The 20499-nt window shown below is 39.3% G+C and overlaps 1 protein-coding gene across 5 annotated transcripts; it reads right to left on the reverse strand.

The window, feature by feature from the left end:
• Positions 1-907: 907 nt before the first annotated feature.
• Positions 908-20252, reverse strand: LOC5511171 (dual 3',5'-cyclic-AMP and -GMP phosphodiesterase 11). 5 transcript variants are annotated; one of them, XM_032380441.2, is made up of 22 exons: positions 19299-20252; positions 14529-14618; positions 13939-14013; positions 13261-13350; positions 12811-12948; positions 12372-12460; positions 11994-12060; positions 11805-11852; positions 11229-11325; positions 10503-10570; positions 10083-10175; positions 9760-9810; positions 9171-9425; positions 8709-8818; positions 8306-8393; positions 7820-7920; positions 7303-7380; positions 6799-6862; positions 6335-6493; positions 5465-5566; positions 4357-4403; positions 908-2394 (listed from the first exon to the last, which is right to left on the reverse strand). In XM_032380441.2, exons 1-21 carry the CDS (start codon positions 19992-19994, stop codon positions 4374-4376), a joined length of 2589 nt encoding a protein of 862 aa, XP_032236332.1. In that variant the 5' UTR covers positions 19995-20252; the 3' UTR covers positions 908-2394; positions 4357-4373. The 5 variants fall into 5 exon arrangements, with proteins under 5 accessions (XP_032236332.1, XP_048589168.1, XP_032236333.1 ...); XM_048733211.1 differs by having other exon boundaries at positions 5474-5566; positions 19299-20251; XM_032380442.2 differs by having other exon boundaries at positions 11229-11304; positions 19299-20250.
• Positions 20253-20499: the final 247 nt, after the last annotated feature.

Genomic DNA, 20499 nt, shown 5'->3' on the forward strand with positions numbered 1-20499 from the left:
ATTACTTGCACGAGATAACGGGTAAACAAAGGCCGGCTCTAGCACATTTATCAATCAGCAGTTGTCACTCGGCGTAAATACCCGTGCAAACTGCGCCAGTATTGTTGGGAAGTAGTATTGCAGATCATACAACTCTTGCCGTTTCTACAACATCTTTTATACTACTCCGAATGTTTCGCCGCAATTTCCTGTACTTTATGGTAACCTGAGAAAGGCTGTTGGCGGTGTTCATGCTTGTAATGTTTGCTTTTAAACAAGGACCCGCACTATAAAAGGGCTTGGCTCCGCCCCCTATCGGCTGAATAAAATTCAAACTTCAAGATGACAACACGCCGTAACATTGCGTCGGTAGTGAGACTTTTAAGTTCTGTTAACGTTAATAATTTGAACTAATTTTTTTCTGCACATTCCTGCTCTTTTGTTGGGTTATTTCATGTTAGTAGCAAAGAGAAAATACACCGAGCAAACGAGAAGAAAAGCGCTTCAAAAGTTAAGCTTGGGTTTCGCTCCTCGTGGGCAAACAAGACTAGCTTGGCTATGCACTCTGGAGCTCCGCACCGAGTAGCAGTTTACTGACAACTGAGCCTTTTTATAGTGCGGGTCCTTGTTTAAGGTAATTCCCTTGAAATACTTCTACAACCCAGAATTTTTTAAAACTTGGAAAAAACAATATTGAAGCTAAGGGCTTTCAAAAACATGTAATAAAAAAATGGGGGTACCGACCTCGTTTTCACAACAGAGGGGAGTTGGCGCGTTTTTACTGATCGCGCAAGGAAAAATCCCAACTCTTAGTTTTCAAAAAGAGTGCCTAGCGTGGGGAGAAAAAAAATGTTAAACCAGTTGACAGTGTTTGTCGGGAGTAGATTTTCAAATTCTTCCAAGCCCTTAAGTTAAAACTGTCCGCTCGTAAGTTAAACATCGTTTTACTTAAAAGGAAGGTTACATTGAACCTACGAAAATACCCTTGAACTGATACCCGCCTCCAATGTACACCATCTTTGATATATGACGTAGAACGCTAGCCTCCTCCGCATGCAACTTATAATGAAAATGACGGAAAGAATGGGTTACCTGTGGCGGCGAAATGGCGGAGGAGGGAGACTAAGGAGAAGTAGAGAGTAGCGCTTCCGGTTTGTCACTTTTTTGCCACAGGAAACCCAATCCTTTCTTTTTCTGCTCTTTGAAATGCATGCGGAGAAGGCTAATAGAACGCTTTCATTTCCCTTGTCACGTGGTCCTATGAGCAGAAAGCCACTAATAATAGGCGATGTTGCTGCTGTTTACTGCTCAAGAATAAGATGAGAGACCTCTCGCCTTTCTATCTCGATTTTTTGGCGTTCAATACAGTCACAGAGCCCAAACTCCTGGTGTGTGAAATCTTCTCTTGAGATTAATGTACGGCGAGTTAGAATTAGACAAAACAAAACAACGCCAATAACCGTCCTATAGGCCTGAAACATACTTAGTGAGCCAACACAGGGGCATTCGGAATCTATATTTATTTCTTTCCCTATTATTTGACATTCTTTCATTCTATATCCTCATACAAACAATGTAATTTCAGGCATTTTCACATACCAAGAGTCTGGGTTCTCTATTTGGGAATGAGGTCTGTGGAACAAATGCTACTAATAACTACATTTGGCTGTATATAGCTACATTTAAAAGGGGGCTAGATAACAAAATGAATCGTAGAACACACAATAATTGATATATATTAAGTCAATTGAAGGAAATAACCTATTTTCCCCGAAGATACGCCCTTTTGTACTTTGTCAGTGAAGTAAATACGTTATTGGTCAGATCAATGTCTGCCTTTCTTTGAATACGATTTATAAATAAATATATGGCATCATCTAGAACTATTTGGTCAATAACCCCTAGCCCGTGAATGCAGGAAAAAAGAGAACCATAATATAACTACTTAGGTTGAAATCCCTGCCAAATGGCTCCATCCATAACCGGTGTAGCCTGCGCTGCAAGCGCAAACAGTGATGCGCAAACAGTGATGCAAACAGTGATGTGCGGGCTGGACGCGCGCGAAGGATGATGGGGAGGAAATGGGCGAAGGAGCGCTTGCAGTCGACCTCTCCTCCTTTTCCCCAGCCCCTTGCGCTTGCTACGCAGGCGTTACGTAAAACGGTGGCATGTGAATGCCAAAATGTACGTTTGCGTGAAAAGGCAATTGAACGCTAGGCTCTCTGATGCAACACGACCAGCGGTAACTTCTTGACTACCCCTCGATTTTACGACTAGATAGCTAAACTATTTACAATCATTCTTGGTACATGGTAGTAACGTCATGAGTAACGCAATCTATCCTATTTGTGACCACCAGTGGGATGTTGCTGACCATTTTGATATCGAGTCCTGTTAGGTTCCTCCACAACAACCCTGCAAATAACGACAGTGGTTTTAATCACACTCTTATCATTCACTTACATATCCGTCTCTTTTAGCTGCCCACAAACTACCCCCTAACAATCCCTTCAAATCTGTTTCCTTCATCACAGCCCTCTGTCTAGTTCTTCAAGACTGGCTCAACAATGCCCTTTACTCCTTCCCAGTGCTCTGCACCATCTTGAAAAAGCAACCAAGCCCTCGCGCCAAGGCGAGGCAAGAAGTGATCAGGCATTTGCTAGGGACGAGTGAACGATGATTTTGTCTCGAACAATACATGGTCAACGTCCGCCTCGCTTTCAAGCAACGGCTTGGTTACCTTTCAAGATGGCGGAGGGAACTGCGAAAAGTATTGAATGAAGACAACTTATATTTGTTAACATTTTCTCATGTATCTGGGCTATATCAAAGATGAGAGAACAAAGAAGAGATGTGGTTGTAAGAACATTTTATTAGTTAAAGCGTAAACACACACAAAAGAATGAACCAACACCTTTACCACGTTAGCGGGTATGCAATTACTGCGGCAGTTAAAAGATTCATGAGATTGCTACAACATTATTGCGTTTCAGATCAGCCAAAATAAGCTCAGCTAAGCAACAATATACCAAAATAATTATGCAGTGAAATTTGCTGATCGAGATCTCAGGCTACATTAGCACCTTCACACTATGCAAAACTTGCGCGAAGTTTCTGTTAAAAAGTTGGGTTTCGCGTCGTAGTTAAGGCATTTGTAAGTGAAGCAGTAGTCACAGAACAGAGCAAGACCACAAAGGGAGCCATTCCGTTTCGTAAATAGGCATGCTTGACTTATGTATGAGTGACCGAGTTAGAGGATGTGAGTGCCGGATGGGTGCACTTGTCGTGGTGGATACACAAGGTAGTGCTGTTAGTAGATGAACGAGGTGAAGTATGGACAGACGGAAAACTTGATTTAGGATCGAGTTTCGCAACCGAAGAAAGCGGAGAAGAAGCCAAATGAGACGCAAAAAGCGCTTGTGGAAATCGGTGAGAGAGAGAAGAGAAAAAAGAATGAAGAAAAACTTGTTGTTCTCTTCGCCATTTTGATATCTCCTCTTGCTCCTTTCCACGCCTACATGCACAGTGAAGCATCTCTCCTCTTTACTAGTAAAAGCCGACTTGGGTTAACAAATCACCAAGTCATCGCACTGTGACTATGTGATCAAAAAGTCAAACCGTCGTCTCTATGCACTCAGAAAACTAAAATCATGTGGTGTCTCAGAAAGGGATTTAGTGTCTGTATACTGTTCTCTTATAAGGTCCATCTTAGAGTATGCCTGCGTTGTCTTTTCCAACCTTCCGCAATACCTATGTGCTGCCTTAGAAAGAATTCAAAAAAGATCTCTAGGAATAATTTTCGGTAGTGGCCTTAGCTACGAGGACGCCCTCGAACGCGCATGCTTGTCTTCTTTAGAGGCGCGGCGTCACAATGTGTGCAGAAAATTCATAAGCAATATCAAACAGGAGAGCGTCTTATACCCCCTAGTGTCAAGCAGACTTATATCCTCCAATTCGCCATACTCCCTAAGATCTAAGCGCGCACATAGTGTGGTTCCGGGTCGCACGGACCGTTTTTCCAAATTCGTCTCAGCGCAATATGCTGGGGATTTAATGTTATTATGAATTATGTATGGTGTAATGTATTTTGTAGTTAGCTGACCCCACCGGTAATTCAGTTGTAAAAGAACTGCAAACGGTTGAAATAAACGAGCATTATTATTATTATTATTATTATTATTATTATTATTATTATTATTATTATTATTATTATTATTATTATTATTATTATTATTATTATTATTATAAGTGAGGGTTTTTTTAGGCGAGTGGCTCGGTACATATAAATGTGCTGTTCCAAGGTCAGTCCGAGTGAAAACAGAAACAAAGATGGTGATAAAATAGATTGTCATGGATGGCCCATATGGTTTATGTTACCTGTGCATTGTAAGCGTCTAAAATCGTTTCTTCCATACACAATCGATCTGTAAATAAAAATGAGCCCGCGATTTCACCTTCATGATTGGGTGGGATGTGAACAAGTGATTCACCCAATATTCCAACCATATGGTTGGGTTTTCTGTGTAACACTGTGGGCCCTTGATCGGGTTGCCTGTGCAACAAGTGGTAGGCATGGGACTGAGTGTAAAATGTAAAATAGTATGGTTGTTATTTTATTGGCAGGTAGTATCACGTGGTCTCTTTATGGCCAGCTACTTTGCTTGGTGCGATATGATAAATATGAGCGCGTTTTCTATGACTGTCGTGCGGTGATAATTTCAACCTAAACTTGACTTATCGAAAAAAAAACATTTCACATAAGATTGACTCGAGAATCCATGTCGTAGTAAAACGAGTGAAAAAATGTAAAACTCATAAGAATGTTCAGGTCTAAAAGAAAAAACATTTATTATACTTATCAACATTCACATAAGGTCTGAGAATAATGACACTGGATTTTCACAATGCAATCTTGAAACAGATGTATGTGGGAAATGCGCTACTGTACGCCAAAAAAAATAATAAGTGATGGTCTACAGGGAATTGTAAGCGCGTAAGTGCTGTGTTTGCATCAAGCCTTAGCCTTAACGTTATTTTAAAAAACTCGGTGCGGGGGGCTTTTGAGCTCAGCATAGCAGAGCGTAATTATAGCAAAGAAAACAAAACAGCATCGAATGAGAACACAATTACGCAGCGACATTTTACGTATTTCACTTTAGTTGGGGGCGATAGAAAACACTTGACTACTTTACATGGTAGACACGTTACACCCAACGATTGACACTTCATGTGCTAGAAACTTTACTTCACGTGCTAGACACACGTTAGCCACGTGAGCAGACAAGCAAGACCCCTTCACAGCACGTGCTTGACACTTAAATGCAAAGCAAGACACATCACGTGCTAGCCACGCGACCTCACATGCAATACACACTTAACATCACGTGCTAGACAAGCAAGACACACTTTGCATCATGTGCTACACACAAAGCCTCACATGCTAGACACTTTACTTCACGTGCTAGACACGTGTTCGACACGATACCTCACGTGCCTTGTGATCCTCGGCTAACTTCTGCCATTGTCGTCTGTTTTCCCTGCATCCATCCTTCAGGACTTTCAAATTGTCATCAAACTGTGAAAAGGCCTGAAAATCCAGCAATCAGTGTAAGGCAGAATATCTGTTCCCGTGATTTGACGTGACAGTAGGAAACCTTTCTTCAAGTGGCAGCCGTCTCATGCAAACCATCAATCTAGCCTAGTTTTCACCAGTGACGAAAGCGCAAGTGCGACCACAAGGGTTTGTTTCTAGCGAAAACGAGTTGTGATTAAGTGAACTACCTCACGATTATTTCTCGTAAAACTCGGTCGTCATCTTGAAAGACGAGAAGGCTTGAGGTCGGAATTTGGTTGGTCAGTTATTGTCACTTTACGTGAATAAACCAAGCACTGTTGTTTTATCTTCGTTGTGTTTCGCTTTCTTTTCGCACAGCCAAACGCAAGCTCAAGAAAGGGGGAGAAAAGCAATATCTTGCAGATCTTAAATAACACGCTCGTGCTCGCGTCTGCGCATGCGTCATGAGTGAAAACTAGGCTTTACTGTCGGCTAGCTTAGCATGCAAATAACTGTCACAGAATTTCAAATGAATGGTTGGCAACTGAAAGTCATTTTTCAGGGGGGGGGACCATACTTTATGTAGAAACCATACCCATCCTCGGGGACCCAGGTTGTCGCGGAGATCGGGCACATAGGGAGAGCGCGAGAAAGAAAGAGGAGCGTCTTTTAATCGACTTTCTTTCTCGCGCGCTCCCTGTGTGCCCGATCTCCGCGACGCCCTGGGTCCCCGAGGATGAACCATACCTTATATAGAAACCATACCTTATATAGAGGCCATACCTTATATAGAAACATTACCTTATATAGAGGCAGACAGACGGCATCTATGAATCCAACTTGCATCTGTGGGAGTTCATCTTTTTTGCGCCTGTCCATGGTCGGGAGGGGGGTAGAATGGAGCTCTTCCTGTTCAAGGTCTCCTTGCTGGAAAAACTCCTCAGCTACCAAATGTGCAGTCTAGTATATGACAAACAATTTTATGCAAGTTACCAGATCTGATTAATACGTCGCGCTTTCTGCCTTGCAGAATCCAATTGCCTACTTGTGTCGCATTGATGTGGGGTTTTTCTTAGGCAGAACAAAGGCATCGGTGTCGTGCTTTTGCCAGGCAGCATGACTGGGGCAGCCGCGCTTACCACAGCGTCGACCAACTCTGGTGTGCTGAACTTATGGATTCTAACATCGAACTGTTTTAAGTGCCTAATCTTGTTCATATTTAGTTCCACCACGAGACGTGAAAGTCGGTCCACTAACTCACTCACCCGCTTTTGGACTAGCCATGGCTTTGTAATGGCGGACAGATCACAGGCGGTCATCATCATGGCTCTGTGGATTACAACAACATCCTCAAGCAGGACCTTAGCTAGGGGGGATACCCCATATTTGGAAAATTATAAGAAAACGACCAGTAGGGGTGTGACTGTGCCCCCAGCTAGGCTACGAAAATGGCACGAAAAAACACGGAAATATTACGACAATCTACGAAAATGGCACGAAAAAGCACGGAAATATTACGACAATCTACGACAATGGCACGTAAAAACACAAAAATATTACCACAATCTACGACAATGGCACGAACGAACACGGAAATATTACGACAATCTACGAAAAATGGCACGAAAAAACACTGAAATATTACGACAATCTACGAAAATGGCACGAAAAAACACGGAAATATTGCGACAACAGTGTTTTAAAGAGAACACAAATATGAGCCATAGAATGTAACATTTAACGAGGCTGTCCAACGCGCAAGGTCTTACCTTAACAAGTCTTTGGAACTGTCGTCGCTCCAGTCCAATTCGCGATTCTCGACTTTCTTGAAGAAGTCTCCTCTTCTCCTGTTGACAAAACAAATAAATAAGACATTTACCACAACCCAGGCCTAAAAGTGTGCTCCACCATAAACCTTTTAGCGAGTATGTCATGACTTGGCTTCTAAGTTCCGTCTCCGTGTCTCTCTCTTTGGAAATAACCAGATGATTTGCATGTTATGTGCCCTATTGGGATGATACTCGCTAAAAGGTTTATGGTGGAGCACACTTTTAGGTCGATGTCATGTATCTATCTATTACATACTTCTTAATAACCCCTGGGTTATGGTAAATAAGCCACGGAAATACCACGAGAATTGGTTTAGATACTAAACGATTGTTTTCAATGCAGAAAACACGGATCAGAGAATTGAAAATTGACTGATTCTTACTAAAAGCATTTAATCTCTACTTTTATCAAGGGCCTCCTCCCCCAATATCCATAAAGTGCTACGGCAGTGCTTACTGGAAGTATAATGCGAGGTCCGTGGCGATAATAGAAGCTTCTAGAAGTTTGATGATCTTGTTGTATTCATCAGCTGACAGTGTGTTGAAGATCTCATTACCCTTAAAGACCAATGTGTAAAATATCACACACAAGAGTAAAATTAGAACTAGATTACGTAGCCAAAATTTCTTCAAATCTCCCTTCTGCGGTTCTAAAGAATCTCATGATAAGGATGTTCATTGAATAACATGAAAGGGCGCGTTAAGATATTAGCGGGGTGGAGGGGGGGGATTTCAAGGTTTCCCCACCTCCCCCTCCAGAGTATTTAATGAACACACCTAACAATAACCTTGCGCAAAACAAGACTACAAGGGCGTATCATATCAATCCACACGAGGAACTGTAAAAGGCGGAACTGACCGGTACCCAGGAACCAGATGCTTGATGGAAGCGACGCCTACAAAGGGACCTCTTGGAACTGATGTGACGTCATGTTAAACTCACCTGACTATTGATAATCATGATACACTGGTCAAAATGATGGTGCTCCATTGTGGACGTCGAATATAGTTGGGCCAGCGGAGTTGCGCTCCTAAAATAAATTAAACGTTGAAACAATTTAAATTAACTAATTGTCACATGCGAATGTCCACTCTGGTAATTTGTCTCGCAACAATTATCAAGCCATACGCTTATGATATTGGTCAAATTTGCTAAAAAAGTCCCAAAAAAGTATAAGTAGCATATATTTCCTTTTTACAGAAAAAAAACTGACATGTCTAGTGTTGTATTGAACAACAAATCAATAAATACAATAGGATGTGATTAAAAAAACGTCAATTCGTATTTTCTGCGACGCAAGTTGCGGCCATCGCTACTGCCTTGGCACTTTGGCAAAGCTGCTTACTTGATCTGGAAGGAGTTGTTGGTCCCCCTGTGGTCGAGGTCGTGACTCAAGCAAGCTACAATAAGCGCGTATTGCTCAATAACCGTGAAGTACTTGCCGATCGATGGTTTCTGTAACAACAAGAAAAAAATACTTTCCCTTGGCACTGCGCAAAATACTTGGTGGTTATTGCTACTCATAATCTCCAACTTAAAGGCCATATATTTGGTAGTAATTCACGCGGATAATATTTTTTATGAATAAGACCAATAATTTTTGGTATGCAAACTTTTTATGCTTTACCTTTGAACAGCAAAATAGTTGTCGTTTAGTTGTCAACTAAAATTTGCTCGTGTGGATGGGAATTTGCTCGTGTGGATGGGAATTTGCTCGTGTGCATGGGAATTTGCTCGAGTGGATGAGAATTTGCTCGTGTGGATGGGAATTTGCTCGTGTGGATGGGACTTAAAAAAGCATCATTACCTTGAGCATCGCATACATCGTCTGCGCCACGTTGAACGCGTGTCTCCAATTATGGTACATCACCGGGCGATAGTTCTTCTTGATCGTCAGCACAAATCGACATAGCGTCAGATAGTCGATCTGAAAAGTCTCGACGATCTTGAGATCACACAGCATTGCGAGGCAACCTTTCAATGTGTCGTCGTCGCTGATGGACATGTCGTCAAAGGCGAAGTCGATCAGTCGTAGGCTGGTGATCGGAGGTAGAGGTTCCTCCTGGCGAATCAAAAACACAGAATTAAAATGATTATTTATAGTTGTCTCCCCGATAACTCTGACTTCCAAGGAGAACTTGTCGTTTTCTCTAAATACCACCATCAAAGGGGGTCAATTTACGAGTAATAAAGTAAGTAACACTACAGTATATGCCTTGCAATATAAAAGAAAACACAGAACTACAGGAACCACAACAGTCATTTCTTGTCAGTTTTTTTTCTAAAAATATTTGGGGTTGAACGGAACGAAAGAAATCCTTTCGAGCAGGCGGCTCGAGTTATAAAAAGGTTGAGTTACTGGGGCTAGAATACAGTAAAGTGTGAGAGTTTGTTACCTTCAGCTTGATAGCCTCTTCTAATGGCGACACGGCGTGATACGAGAGAACCTGATAACATAAAAAAGACAAGATGTAAAAAAAGGTTTAAAGGAACTGAATCATACTTTCAAATGCATTTCTTTGTTGTTTTCATCAGTAAAACTTTTACTGCGACCTTCCAAGACCTTCTATTATAAGCGTGCACACAACAATACAGTCTCCACCCCCAACCCCCTCCTTTCTTCTTGGAAAATCCAGGATCCACCCCTAAAACATTGCGCGCTTTGTTATTCCTTGCACAAGTGCAATATGTAATATTAGATAGGTGCAGAAATACCCACCTCTAGGGCGACCTTGCGCTTTGCCATCGCCTTGTTGACGTTTTCATACATAACAGTACTGTGAATAGCCATACCGCAGAAGATCGCAAAGGCCTGGGGCGGGCAAAGACTTAGTGAGTACAAAAGTCAGGACCGGAGCCCTGAAAATTATTAGGAAATGACCAGTAGGGGCGTGGCTGTGCCCCAATTGTTTTCTTAATGCTTCTGTTACGCCCCCCCCCCTCCCCCCCAATAATTCGAGCCCTGCTACGGCTATGAAAGTTAAAGATTTAAAGCCCTTCCTTCTCACAATTGCTTGGTGCCGCGTATTTTCGATAAAATCATTAAAACATAAACGTATATATTCTAGATTGTTTTACATCCCCGACCCTCTAGGCTAGATAAAGACTGTCGAACTTGACATAGGCTTAAATTACTAACCTCAAATAGATTTTCATCGTTCTTGTTGAATGGAGTACCGTCCACTTTGTTCAGCAGCTGAACAACACCTTAAACACGTGGAAAACACGTGAGCGTCACATGAACCCGTTCCCACAATGCAATGGGGCAAAAAGCGTCAGTGGCCGTTGACACAGCCTTGCTTGATTTCATTACAAAACAAAGGGAATGTTGGCAAATCACTAAGCAGCGACATGGTGTTCAAACAGCTAGACACTGCTGGGGCAGGGTTTCCATCCATATGGGCCCCCGAATGGTCTCTGGCGAGCACCCCGTTTTTATTTTATGCGAGACCGAGCATTTTTAGTTTTTGAATAAATCGAGCAGGGAGCTCAACAAAAAATACAATACGATCAAGGCGAAAACAATTGCGCGGACATGCGAGCATAAGCCGAAAACTGCAAGCCCTTCCATAGCGTCTCACATCCATGACATCAAATCACGGTAGCGTGACGCGTTTATTTATGTCCGTCACGCTACAAGAAGGGTGTAGACGAATAATGCTCAATTTCTCGCTCGTCTTACACATATTCTTTGTGTATGCCCTCTTTTTTTTTTAAAAAGTAGCCACTTCTAGTACGGACCTTGATTCTTTTTTATTTTTAGGGAAACCCGTATTTTTAGATTTTCCCCGTCAACTCATCAAATCCGAGCCCGTGGAATAAAGGGAAAAAAGGGAGTAAAAAATTCTAGCCCCTGCCGTCTTACCGATGATATCACCGGAAGCGTTCTTGATAGGCATGCACAAGATTGTTTTGGTGGTGAACCCGGATACTTGGTCTACCTGTGAATATAAAGCAAGTTGCTGCCAGCAACAGAACAACAATTTCAACGGCGCCCGAGCCATCACGGACGGGTAACCCAAGCTAATAGGGATCAGGGGATAGAAATACAGTGAACATAAGAAAAAAGGACACCTGGAAATTTGTATCAAATTTTGAATAAATGCTATCTTGATTTTATATGCCCTATATACTCGTATTATTTTGCTTGAAAAAAAATTTGGCATAATCGAACAACTATATTTTGGGGTGACATTCAAGTTCCTGATTATCCTAAATCTTCGGGACGGCTGTGGTATGGTGGGAGATTTCCCAGAAGACCCCTCGAACGAAGTAGATACAAAATTCTATGTCGACCTCACACAAGTCGCAATGGGATATAGAAGTAAATTTTACAAATTAAGCAAACACATTCACTTATGAATCACTTTACCCGGATAAGCCTAGGGTAAAGCTGATAGGCCTTATCAAGTTTAAGTAGAGATTTCCCTATTCTACTTACAGTGGGGTCAAATCTCTCATCCGCGTAAGCGTCAGGAATGTTGAGTGTCTACGAAAAGATGAAAAATAAGCTTAGTGGGATTTAAGCGTTATGCTAGACGACATGACATCTCATTTCAAAAAGAAATGTTTGAAGCGTAATGTAAAAAAGATTTGGTAATAAGTTAGATTAGGAAACTGTTTATTTTACCTCCCCTGTGGTAGCAACATGACCAGTTATACCAATGTTGATTGGAAACCGGACCTCCTTGTTATTACTAAAAAAATAAAGAATAAAGCCATATAAAAGCTGGTATGGTCACGGGTGATAGGATAGATTAGCGGCGATTTCCTTGATATGTTGCATAAACAACTTAAGGTCCTTCTGTCCTTAAGTCTATTGTGCCACCCTTCATCTGTTAGTTGATCTCTCCATTCAAAAATCTATCCATCTGTTTTGAAACTTTCCCTCAATTTTCCATCTTCCTACAGAACTATATATCATTTGTCCACTACTTCTTAAACCATTCTCTTCTATAATAGAAAGAGTCTATTTATCTAAAAACTGGAAATACACAATTGCACTTGCCAGGATCTCTGCTTGACAACTGTCTTGTCATCATCGTCATTCTGAAGATAATCTTTGGCCTCTAGATCAAATGCTTGGGCAAATAGTGTCTGTTATAGATGGAATGGAGCGATAAGAATTGCATGTTTCATTTATTTTCTCTCATCATTACCCTATGTAAATGAATGCACTACAGAGAGAATGCATATTAAAAAGACTTATGGAACCAACAGCTACTAAGCTTCTCATATTTTTATCTCATTAGTTGGAACTATGAAAGTAAAATAAAAAGGTAGAAGGAACATAAATTGGATACAAAATTTCATACCCGTAAAAATTACAAATTTTATTTATTTGTTCATTTGTTTGCTTTCTTATTTTTTTTAGAAGAAGGGGTGCTCATATGATTTTAATGTTGTGTTTCTAGTATACAATAGATGTCACTTTTCTTTTATTGTACCTTAGACGTTGGGTCAACCAGGAGCACAGAGCACCTTTCGCACTGTAGCAAGGATTGGGTGATCATCATGATTTTATGAACAATGTTGTGTAAGGATGTTTGTTCCTCAAAGATTGTTCTTGCAAGATCCAGTAGAACCTAGATAAAAAACAAATTGTTTGGTTAATGACACAGCACTGATCTTGTGATGGAAATAACTATGATGACAATGGTGATGATTATGGTAATGAGGAGTATGGAGGAGTATATTTTGGTTGAAGATCATGATGATGGCGATGTTTACCTATTGATGGTTTAAGGATGATGATGACAATGACAAGTTGATGATACTGAATTGATAAAACTGGTTACAATGATTGCAACAATAAAAACAGTGATGGTGAAAGTTGGGCAGTACTGATGGTATAATGATGACAATACCAATAATTCACCAAGTAAGTCCCAGAATACCTGATTTCTTCTAATTTCAAGCTGTGCTCTTTCATATAATTCTGCATTGTTTATCCCAATGCCACAGAACACTAAGTATTTCAAAAAGATCTGCAAAAAAGTACAACATAGACAGTTAATGATGTGTTCACACATTTTTACTGTAAGGAATTGGAATTTCTTCGCATCCAATGTCAATTGTCCTCGAATAAAAGATAACACTTAAAACTTTTAGATTCATCAAATAACAAGGTCAAATGACATTTCCAGCACTGGCTTATGGATATTTTATCATTTGTAAGAATTAAGGTAATTAGTAACTCCAGCAAATCCAGAAACACACATTGATTAACTTGATAGTGGATAATTATTAGTAATAATTGAAAATTGTTAATATTCTTCTGCATTTGTTACAATAATGAGATCTATAGTTAGCCTTTTAGTCATGGAACTGTCATTTGCCAATCAGCATTTGCTGCTTATGTCAATTTTTCTTTAAATGGGTGTATACCTAGCACTTTTATAACTCAAGGCAAATAAAAATAAAATAACTAACAACAAATTTCAAAATTTTAGTGAGTCCTACTTTGTGAATCTCTAGGCATGAAAAATAGAGTTTTCTGTTATTTCTATTTTATATCTATAATTAATTGTAAAATCTTATATAGGGTGCTGTCTATATATTAGTTTCCCACCAACCTGTTCATCGTCTATCGTAAATGCAGAGTCTGTGCTTTTTCCTGTTTTGTTGATAACTTGTGCCACACCTATGACCTGCAATACATGTTCAATACAGCTTTAAAAACATATGGACTCTCAAGATATAATCTTTATGTTCTCCTTACATCTCAACCATGAACCATAGGTGTATGATAAATTTTTACCACTTCTTCCCACCACAATCCTTAACTCATTGATAAATATTCACCATGACCCTAAGGCTTTTGGTTCACTACGTTTACCCATGACCCATAGCGTATTGATAAATTGTCAGATTATTATTATTCCACCACAAAATATTAAGCTCATTGGTTAATCTTCACCATGATCCTTAGGCTCTTGATTAATATTCATATTCTCCTTACCTTTCTATCTTGACCCTCAGGCTCATTGATAAATCTCCTTATTCTCCTTACCTTTCCACCATGAACCCCAGGCTCATTGATAAATCTCCTTATTCTCCTTACCTTTCCATCTTGACCCTGAGGCTCACTGACATATCTCCTTATTTTCCTTACCTTTCCATCTTGACCCTGAGGCTCATTGACATATCTTCTGATTCTCCTCACCTCTCCGTCGTGGTCCTTAATAGGCATACACAGTATGCTTCTAGTAGTGTACCCAGTCTTCTTGTCAATTTCCTTGTTAAACCTAGCATCCTAATAATAAAATAACACACATCAATCATGGCAAATAATCATACAGCTTTAAATTCTAGTCATTTAGGGCGTGTTCATAAATAGTGATCATAAATACACTGAGGGGGGGGGGGGGGGGGGGAGAAAAGATATTGAGGGAGGGCTCCGAAAATGTTTAACCACCAAGAGGGGGGTTAAAAAAAGGTCCTCTAAAAGGGGATCTGAATTTTTTATGAGCCGTACTTTTCAGCTTAAATATTTTACTGATATGATCTGGTTTGTAGCACAAATACAGATTGAATATTAAGTTTACAGTACATAACAGTTGGAATTATCGACCCAGTTTTCTGTATGTAACAGTTGGATTTTCCGATAATGTTTATTATCAGTTAACAGGAACAAATGGAAATAAACCTCAAATGGAAATAAACCTCGTGGAGCCAACAAATCCACAAAATGATATATATACAATGTTTTATACATTGGACATTATATCCCTTTTTATACAGAAAAATATTCTTAACAATAACAAATATATACAAATGCATACTCCTTCACAGGCGTCCTTAGGGGGGGACCATGTGACTTTTGGGAGGGGGGGGGGGGGGTCATTTGGAAAACAAACAGTTCCTGCAAGCAATTGATTAAGGAAAAAAATCCCTGCAATCCAACCCTGCATCATTTCACATGAAAATGATGAAATTATAAAGACTTAAACCGAAAGTTGTGAAGAAGAGATGTCAGATTATAAAATAATAATGAATTGACCAGATCATTAACTCGAAAAAGGAGGGCAACTTGGCCGTATTAATTTTCCAGATTTAAAGACTTTTTTTGTTTATTGAGGACATAAAAGAGGGTGGGGCACTAAAAAACATTTGGGGTTCTGAAAGGGGGGGGGCCCTGAAAAAAAGTTTACAACGAAAGGGGGGCTCTGAAATTTTAGGTTGTCTGGAGTAAAAATCTTCCCTTCCCCCCCCCTTTGGTGTATTTAATAAACACTCCCTAACTTGAAGTCACTTTTTTGCCTATTCACACACTATATTTTTATGCATAAAGTTTTTTCTAAATTTTATAGTTCAATTTTTTTCTTAACAAATGACCCTGCGTTGCAAATGCAAATAAGCATGGAAATACGGACACCACAAAAATTTCATATTTACAGCACATTAACTTTGACCATCATTATACAGGCAAATTGGCTAATCTTTACTTCAAAAAACTTAGATAAAAGTCTCTCAGATGCATCAATCAATCATTAGTTTATTACCGCCACTAGCAGTGAGGCTTAATTACAGGCGGTGCACAGCCATCAGTTGTTGCATTTATGACAACTGTTTCGTCCTCATCAAGAAGTCTTGAAATACTATGGAGCTTTAGTTGGGATTAATTGCATATATTTTGATAGGATATTGAGTTCTACTTAGGCATATGAGTGCAAAGACTATTTTAATTAAAAGTTAAATGGCATGATAGGAAATAAAGCTATTGCTTTGTCTTGGAGGTTGTCTAGAATTTCATTTTTTATGTATTCAATAAAAAAGACTATTAAAATCTGCCTGTGGTAATAACCAGCGGGGATGCTACAAAATCCAATATCAGTTGTGTATCAGCCAGAATACAGTAGTAAAAAAAATAGAGTTAAAATAAATAAATAAATAAATAAATAAATAAAGAGCAACAAAGAAAAAATTGAACTGAATTGAAAAAAAAACAACAACAAGACCATTGCATAACACAAATCTTTAGTGAATAGAGTAAAGAGAAAAAGAATAAATTCAGCTATATGTGCATGTATATATTGTGTCATGGGTAGTGTACACATAAAGAGCAAACAACATGATTTTAAAAAGTGTGAGGTAGTGGTAATATGAAATTAAGAATGATTATATGTAGAATTAAAGCAGCAGTTTTAAACTGAACTTGACACTACAGCAAGGATAGGTACATTAACTCAAGTCAATAGGTGCATTGTTCAAGGCTAATCACTGTCAAAGCAACCTAACTGTCCTCAATAAAACATCCATTACGTTTTTAAAGCCAACAAGTTGTTATAACAACCGACACATGCTTTGAGTCTGCAGTCTCCATCAGAAATTATCTCTCATGAATGTTGCCTTGTTTTACAATGCCTCAGGAAAAACACAGCTTGAGGTGAATAATTTGTTGAAGATGAGTGCACAGTTAAAATTATTATTTAAAATGTAAAACAAGTGATAAGCCCATGTGCGCTAGCTGCATGAGCAGAATTTCATGAAATTTAGTCTATTTTACACTGCTCAAAGAAACATAGACATAACAATATATTCTTTGGGTGAAGGAAAATACTTAAAATCATGGGGTATTGTTAGATAATCATTTCTTATCCTTTTTAAAATTAATTCTTGACCAGAATACTACATAAAAAGGATAATATGGAGTTTATATAAGAGTTGTATAGAGTTAAAATTTCTATAAAAAATTCAGGCCCCATGGCCAAGGCAAGACCAATTAAAAAAAGATGATTTTTACTGAGCAAGCAAGGCAAACAATGAAAAGCCCTTGATATTTATTATATTATTATAACTTTCTGAATTATGACTAAGGCCTTTACCAATTGTATGCTTCATACTAGCAATGTTCCTTAGCAGTCAAGAAACACATAACCTTAAGAATGGAGAATGTGTCTCAGGGTTTCATAGTATAATATTGATTCATAAATTTAAAAAAACTTCATTGAATACAATATAATTCAGGTATGAAAACATTGTTTTTTTTAAATCTTAATTCATTAATTTTAAAATACTTTACAATTAGATATCTTTTTTTAAAAATCAATTAGAATTTCTTCACTTATTTTTCACAAATTTCTCCTTAACTTTTTAAACATATGTAACTTATGTGTTTACTAAAATTCAATTAGAAATATCAATGTAACTTGAACCTTGAGACACCCAACTAATAAAAATAAATTCACTATGACTTACAATTGAATGCTTATTATTATTTTTTTTTTCAGCTGAAAAAGGTGCCAATTACTTAAAGTGAAAATTTATTGACTCAAATGTATGCATATCCAAGGAAATTTCCTTTGTGGTTCTTGGAGTTAATATTGCACTCCAACATCAAGGCCTATTTGGTCTTCTAATCTATGCTGCTGAATTCGCAAGGGTAGAAGCTTTCTAATAAGTATCATTAGAAGTGATTCATCCAATCTGACTGGATGCTCTGGCATATCGTTTGCTGAGGCTTACATCAACATTACCTGATGTAGAACTCATTTCAAAAGGTGGAAGTTTTCCAAGGTCTAACAAAGGAGGCCATCAATGGGTGATTTTGAGGAGACACTCAACTGTAATACTTAACAGCCTTCAATTCAGCCTCCTAGCCAATAGATTCAAGATATAATCAGGCTGATAGATTTGAAAGTGCAAAAGGGCTAGCTTATGAATCCAAATACAAACACCAAAGTTGCTAGTCACCTGCATCTAGCTCCTTGACTGATCTGATCGTGTGACAGAAGACATGATTTCAGGGTGTAGAAATCTCAATAAATAACTATAAATGCCAAAAAAAATAAATAAAATAACATGGTACAACAATATCTTTGAAAGAGATACTACATCCTCGTTAATTTGTTCCTGGGTCAAATTCTAGCTTAGAAGAGAATGTTTGTATTATGCATAATGAAAGACGTCAAACACAAGAGATTATATTCTCACATCAGAAGTTATTGAAAATTGCAAACACTAGAAGAAAAATAATCTGATATTCACTCGTACGTTCATCTCAAGAGAATCTATCCATTTTTTTAAAGTAAATCCCCCTACTTGAGTGCCTTCTGTTTTTTATAGTGATGTATATTTTTGACTCTAAGAGAATCTGTAAACCCCCTGACAGCCAGCGCAGCATCGAAATGGCCTGCCAACTCGGCACTCGAATGGCTTTCTGAGCTTGTCGTGTCTCGGAGACGTGCCGTGATGTTTTAGGCTCAATACGAGGCTAGTAGGAACATTGGCTATAGCAAGGGATATTTGCCCTGTTCTACACGGTTAGATAACCCAGTAGAGCTTTTAGTAATTACGTATCGCACAATGCCTATGTACGGGATCATTATTAGAAATGCTCAAAGATTTAAAAATATTTTTGAATATTATTGTTTCGGAAAGGGTTCAGACTAAATTTGCCAATTGTAGAATATAGTGAAGTGGGCTTAGTGTAGGACTAGCAACAGACATATGCCGCTAAAACGATAATCGCTACACCATGTCGATTATTGTGCCGGCGTTATAGGAAAGAACCTTTCGAAATATAGTGAAGTCCGTCAACAAACACAAAAAATCAACCAAGGCTATGCATAATTACCAAATACAGTGCATCTAATCGAACTAAGTTTTATCTTAGAGGAAATGCAATGCGTTAGACTGCCTTTGGTCCAAAAGAGATCGCTTTACAATGTTTATAATTCATTCCTGCCTGTACTAATTGATTAGAAAAGGGACAGTCTCCTTTGCTTGCCCCAACGTGGGCTGCATAAAGCAACAACTAAACACACGACTGACAGTTTACGCAAACTCAAAATCGTGCGTTGCAGTACTTTCCTGACTCGTATTCCACAGCGAGTGGATATAAGACATGGAATTAGCTCTGAGATAGATTCAGGCTCAAATCATCACCGCTGTCCTTTTATAAACACTGACTTATGAGTATATTCAAACTTACCTCATATGCGTTCGGTATATTTACAGTTTCCCCTGTTTCGGCCACGTAACCTACTATGCCTGTGCCCCATGGTATGCGGATTTCCTCCAAGCATTGAACATCTTCAAGTTTAGATTCTGCGTTCACGTCGAATACCTTAGAGACTAAGAATCTGGGTCCCTCTTTTGGCCCTTGGCACAGGAAAAGGGAACACCGATCAGCATTCAAAAGTATACTGACATTTTGAAGAATTTTATGACATAAACTCTGAACGTCTAAATCGTTTGATATATCCTTTACTAGCTCCATTAGAACCTCTTTCTCGTCGAGTTGCTGTAATTCTAGGCGAGATTTTCGGTTCCTATGAGCAGTTGAGCGTTTGCGAGAGGGCTCGCTAGGAGAGAGAAAGCTCAGTTGCCCATCGACAACATTAACTAGAGGTTTTAAAATCCCCCTGCCTTCGAACTCCGAGGCCGAAATTTTCCGCACTGGAGTTGAGCTGCCGGACGGCGGAGGTGTTCCGCTTGGAGTTCGAGCATGAGACCGCGAGTGAAGCCATGAATCTACCAAAGAACGGTTCGCCTTGCGAGCAAAATACGACTGCACAAACTCAGGGTGTTCGTCCAACCAAGATTCAACTTTCTGCTCAGTACTTGCGTCCTCCAAATTTATCATCATTTCCTCTTCCTTTTCACTCTTCGTACAACAGTTCGCCATTCTTAGGCGCACTCAAAAGCTAAGTTTTGCCTCTAACTTTTCATTTTATCGGCTGTAGTGTAGGCCAAGAAGAGCGGGTTCGCTCTCTCGCTGCCTCCGGACCGTCTGTTGATCATTCGTAAACTGATGTGGTGAAACTGACAACCAATTGTTTAACTTGATTGACAGTTAATTGCACAGCGGAACAGTCGATTGGTTGCCGAGGCCTGGATTTGACCTGTAAATGTGAAATCCAGGCAAGTATTTTAACTTTGAGTTTTTGGGAAGTTTGTGTGGTATTCACACTGTGCGTTCTGTGATTGTATAAGTTATTTTTTGGATCCGATTAGCAATTCATATGGAAATGGTATCAATGACGAAAGTGAATGAAGGACCGGCTTTTACTGACGTAAAATACCGCCGCTGCTAACGGCATCTCACAAACATAATTATTTTTTACAAACGTCTAAAACAATAGGTAAGGGTTGCTGGAGATTTACCTAATAATTAAAAAGCGTTGGGGAGA

The sequence above is a fragment of the Nematostella vectensis genome, chromosome 10 (genome assembly GCF_932526225.1).
Source record: "Nematostella vectensis chromosome 10, jaNemVect1.1, whole genome shotgun sequence".
Lineage (NCBI taxonomy): Eukaryota > Metazoa > Cnidaria > Anthozoa > Actiniaria > Edwardsiidae > Nematostella > Nematostella vectensis.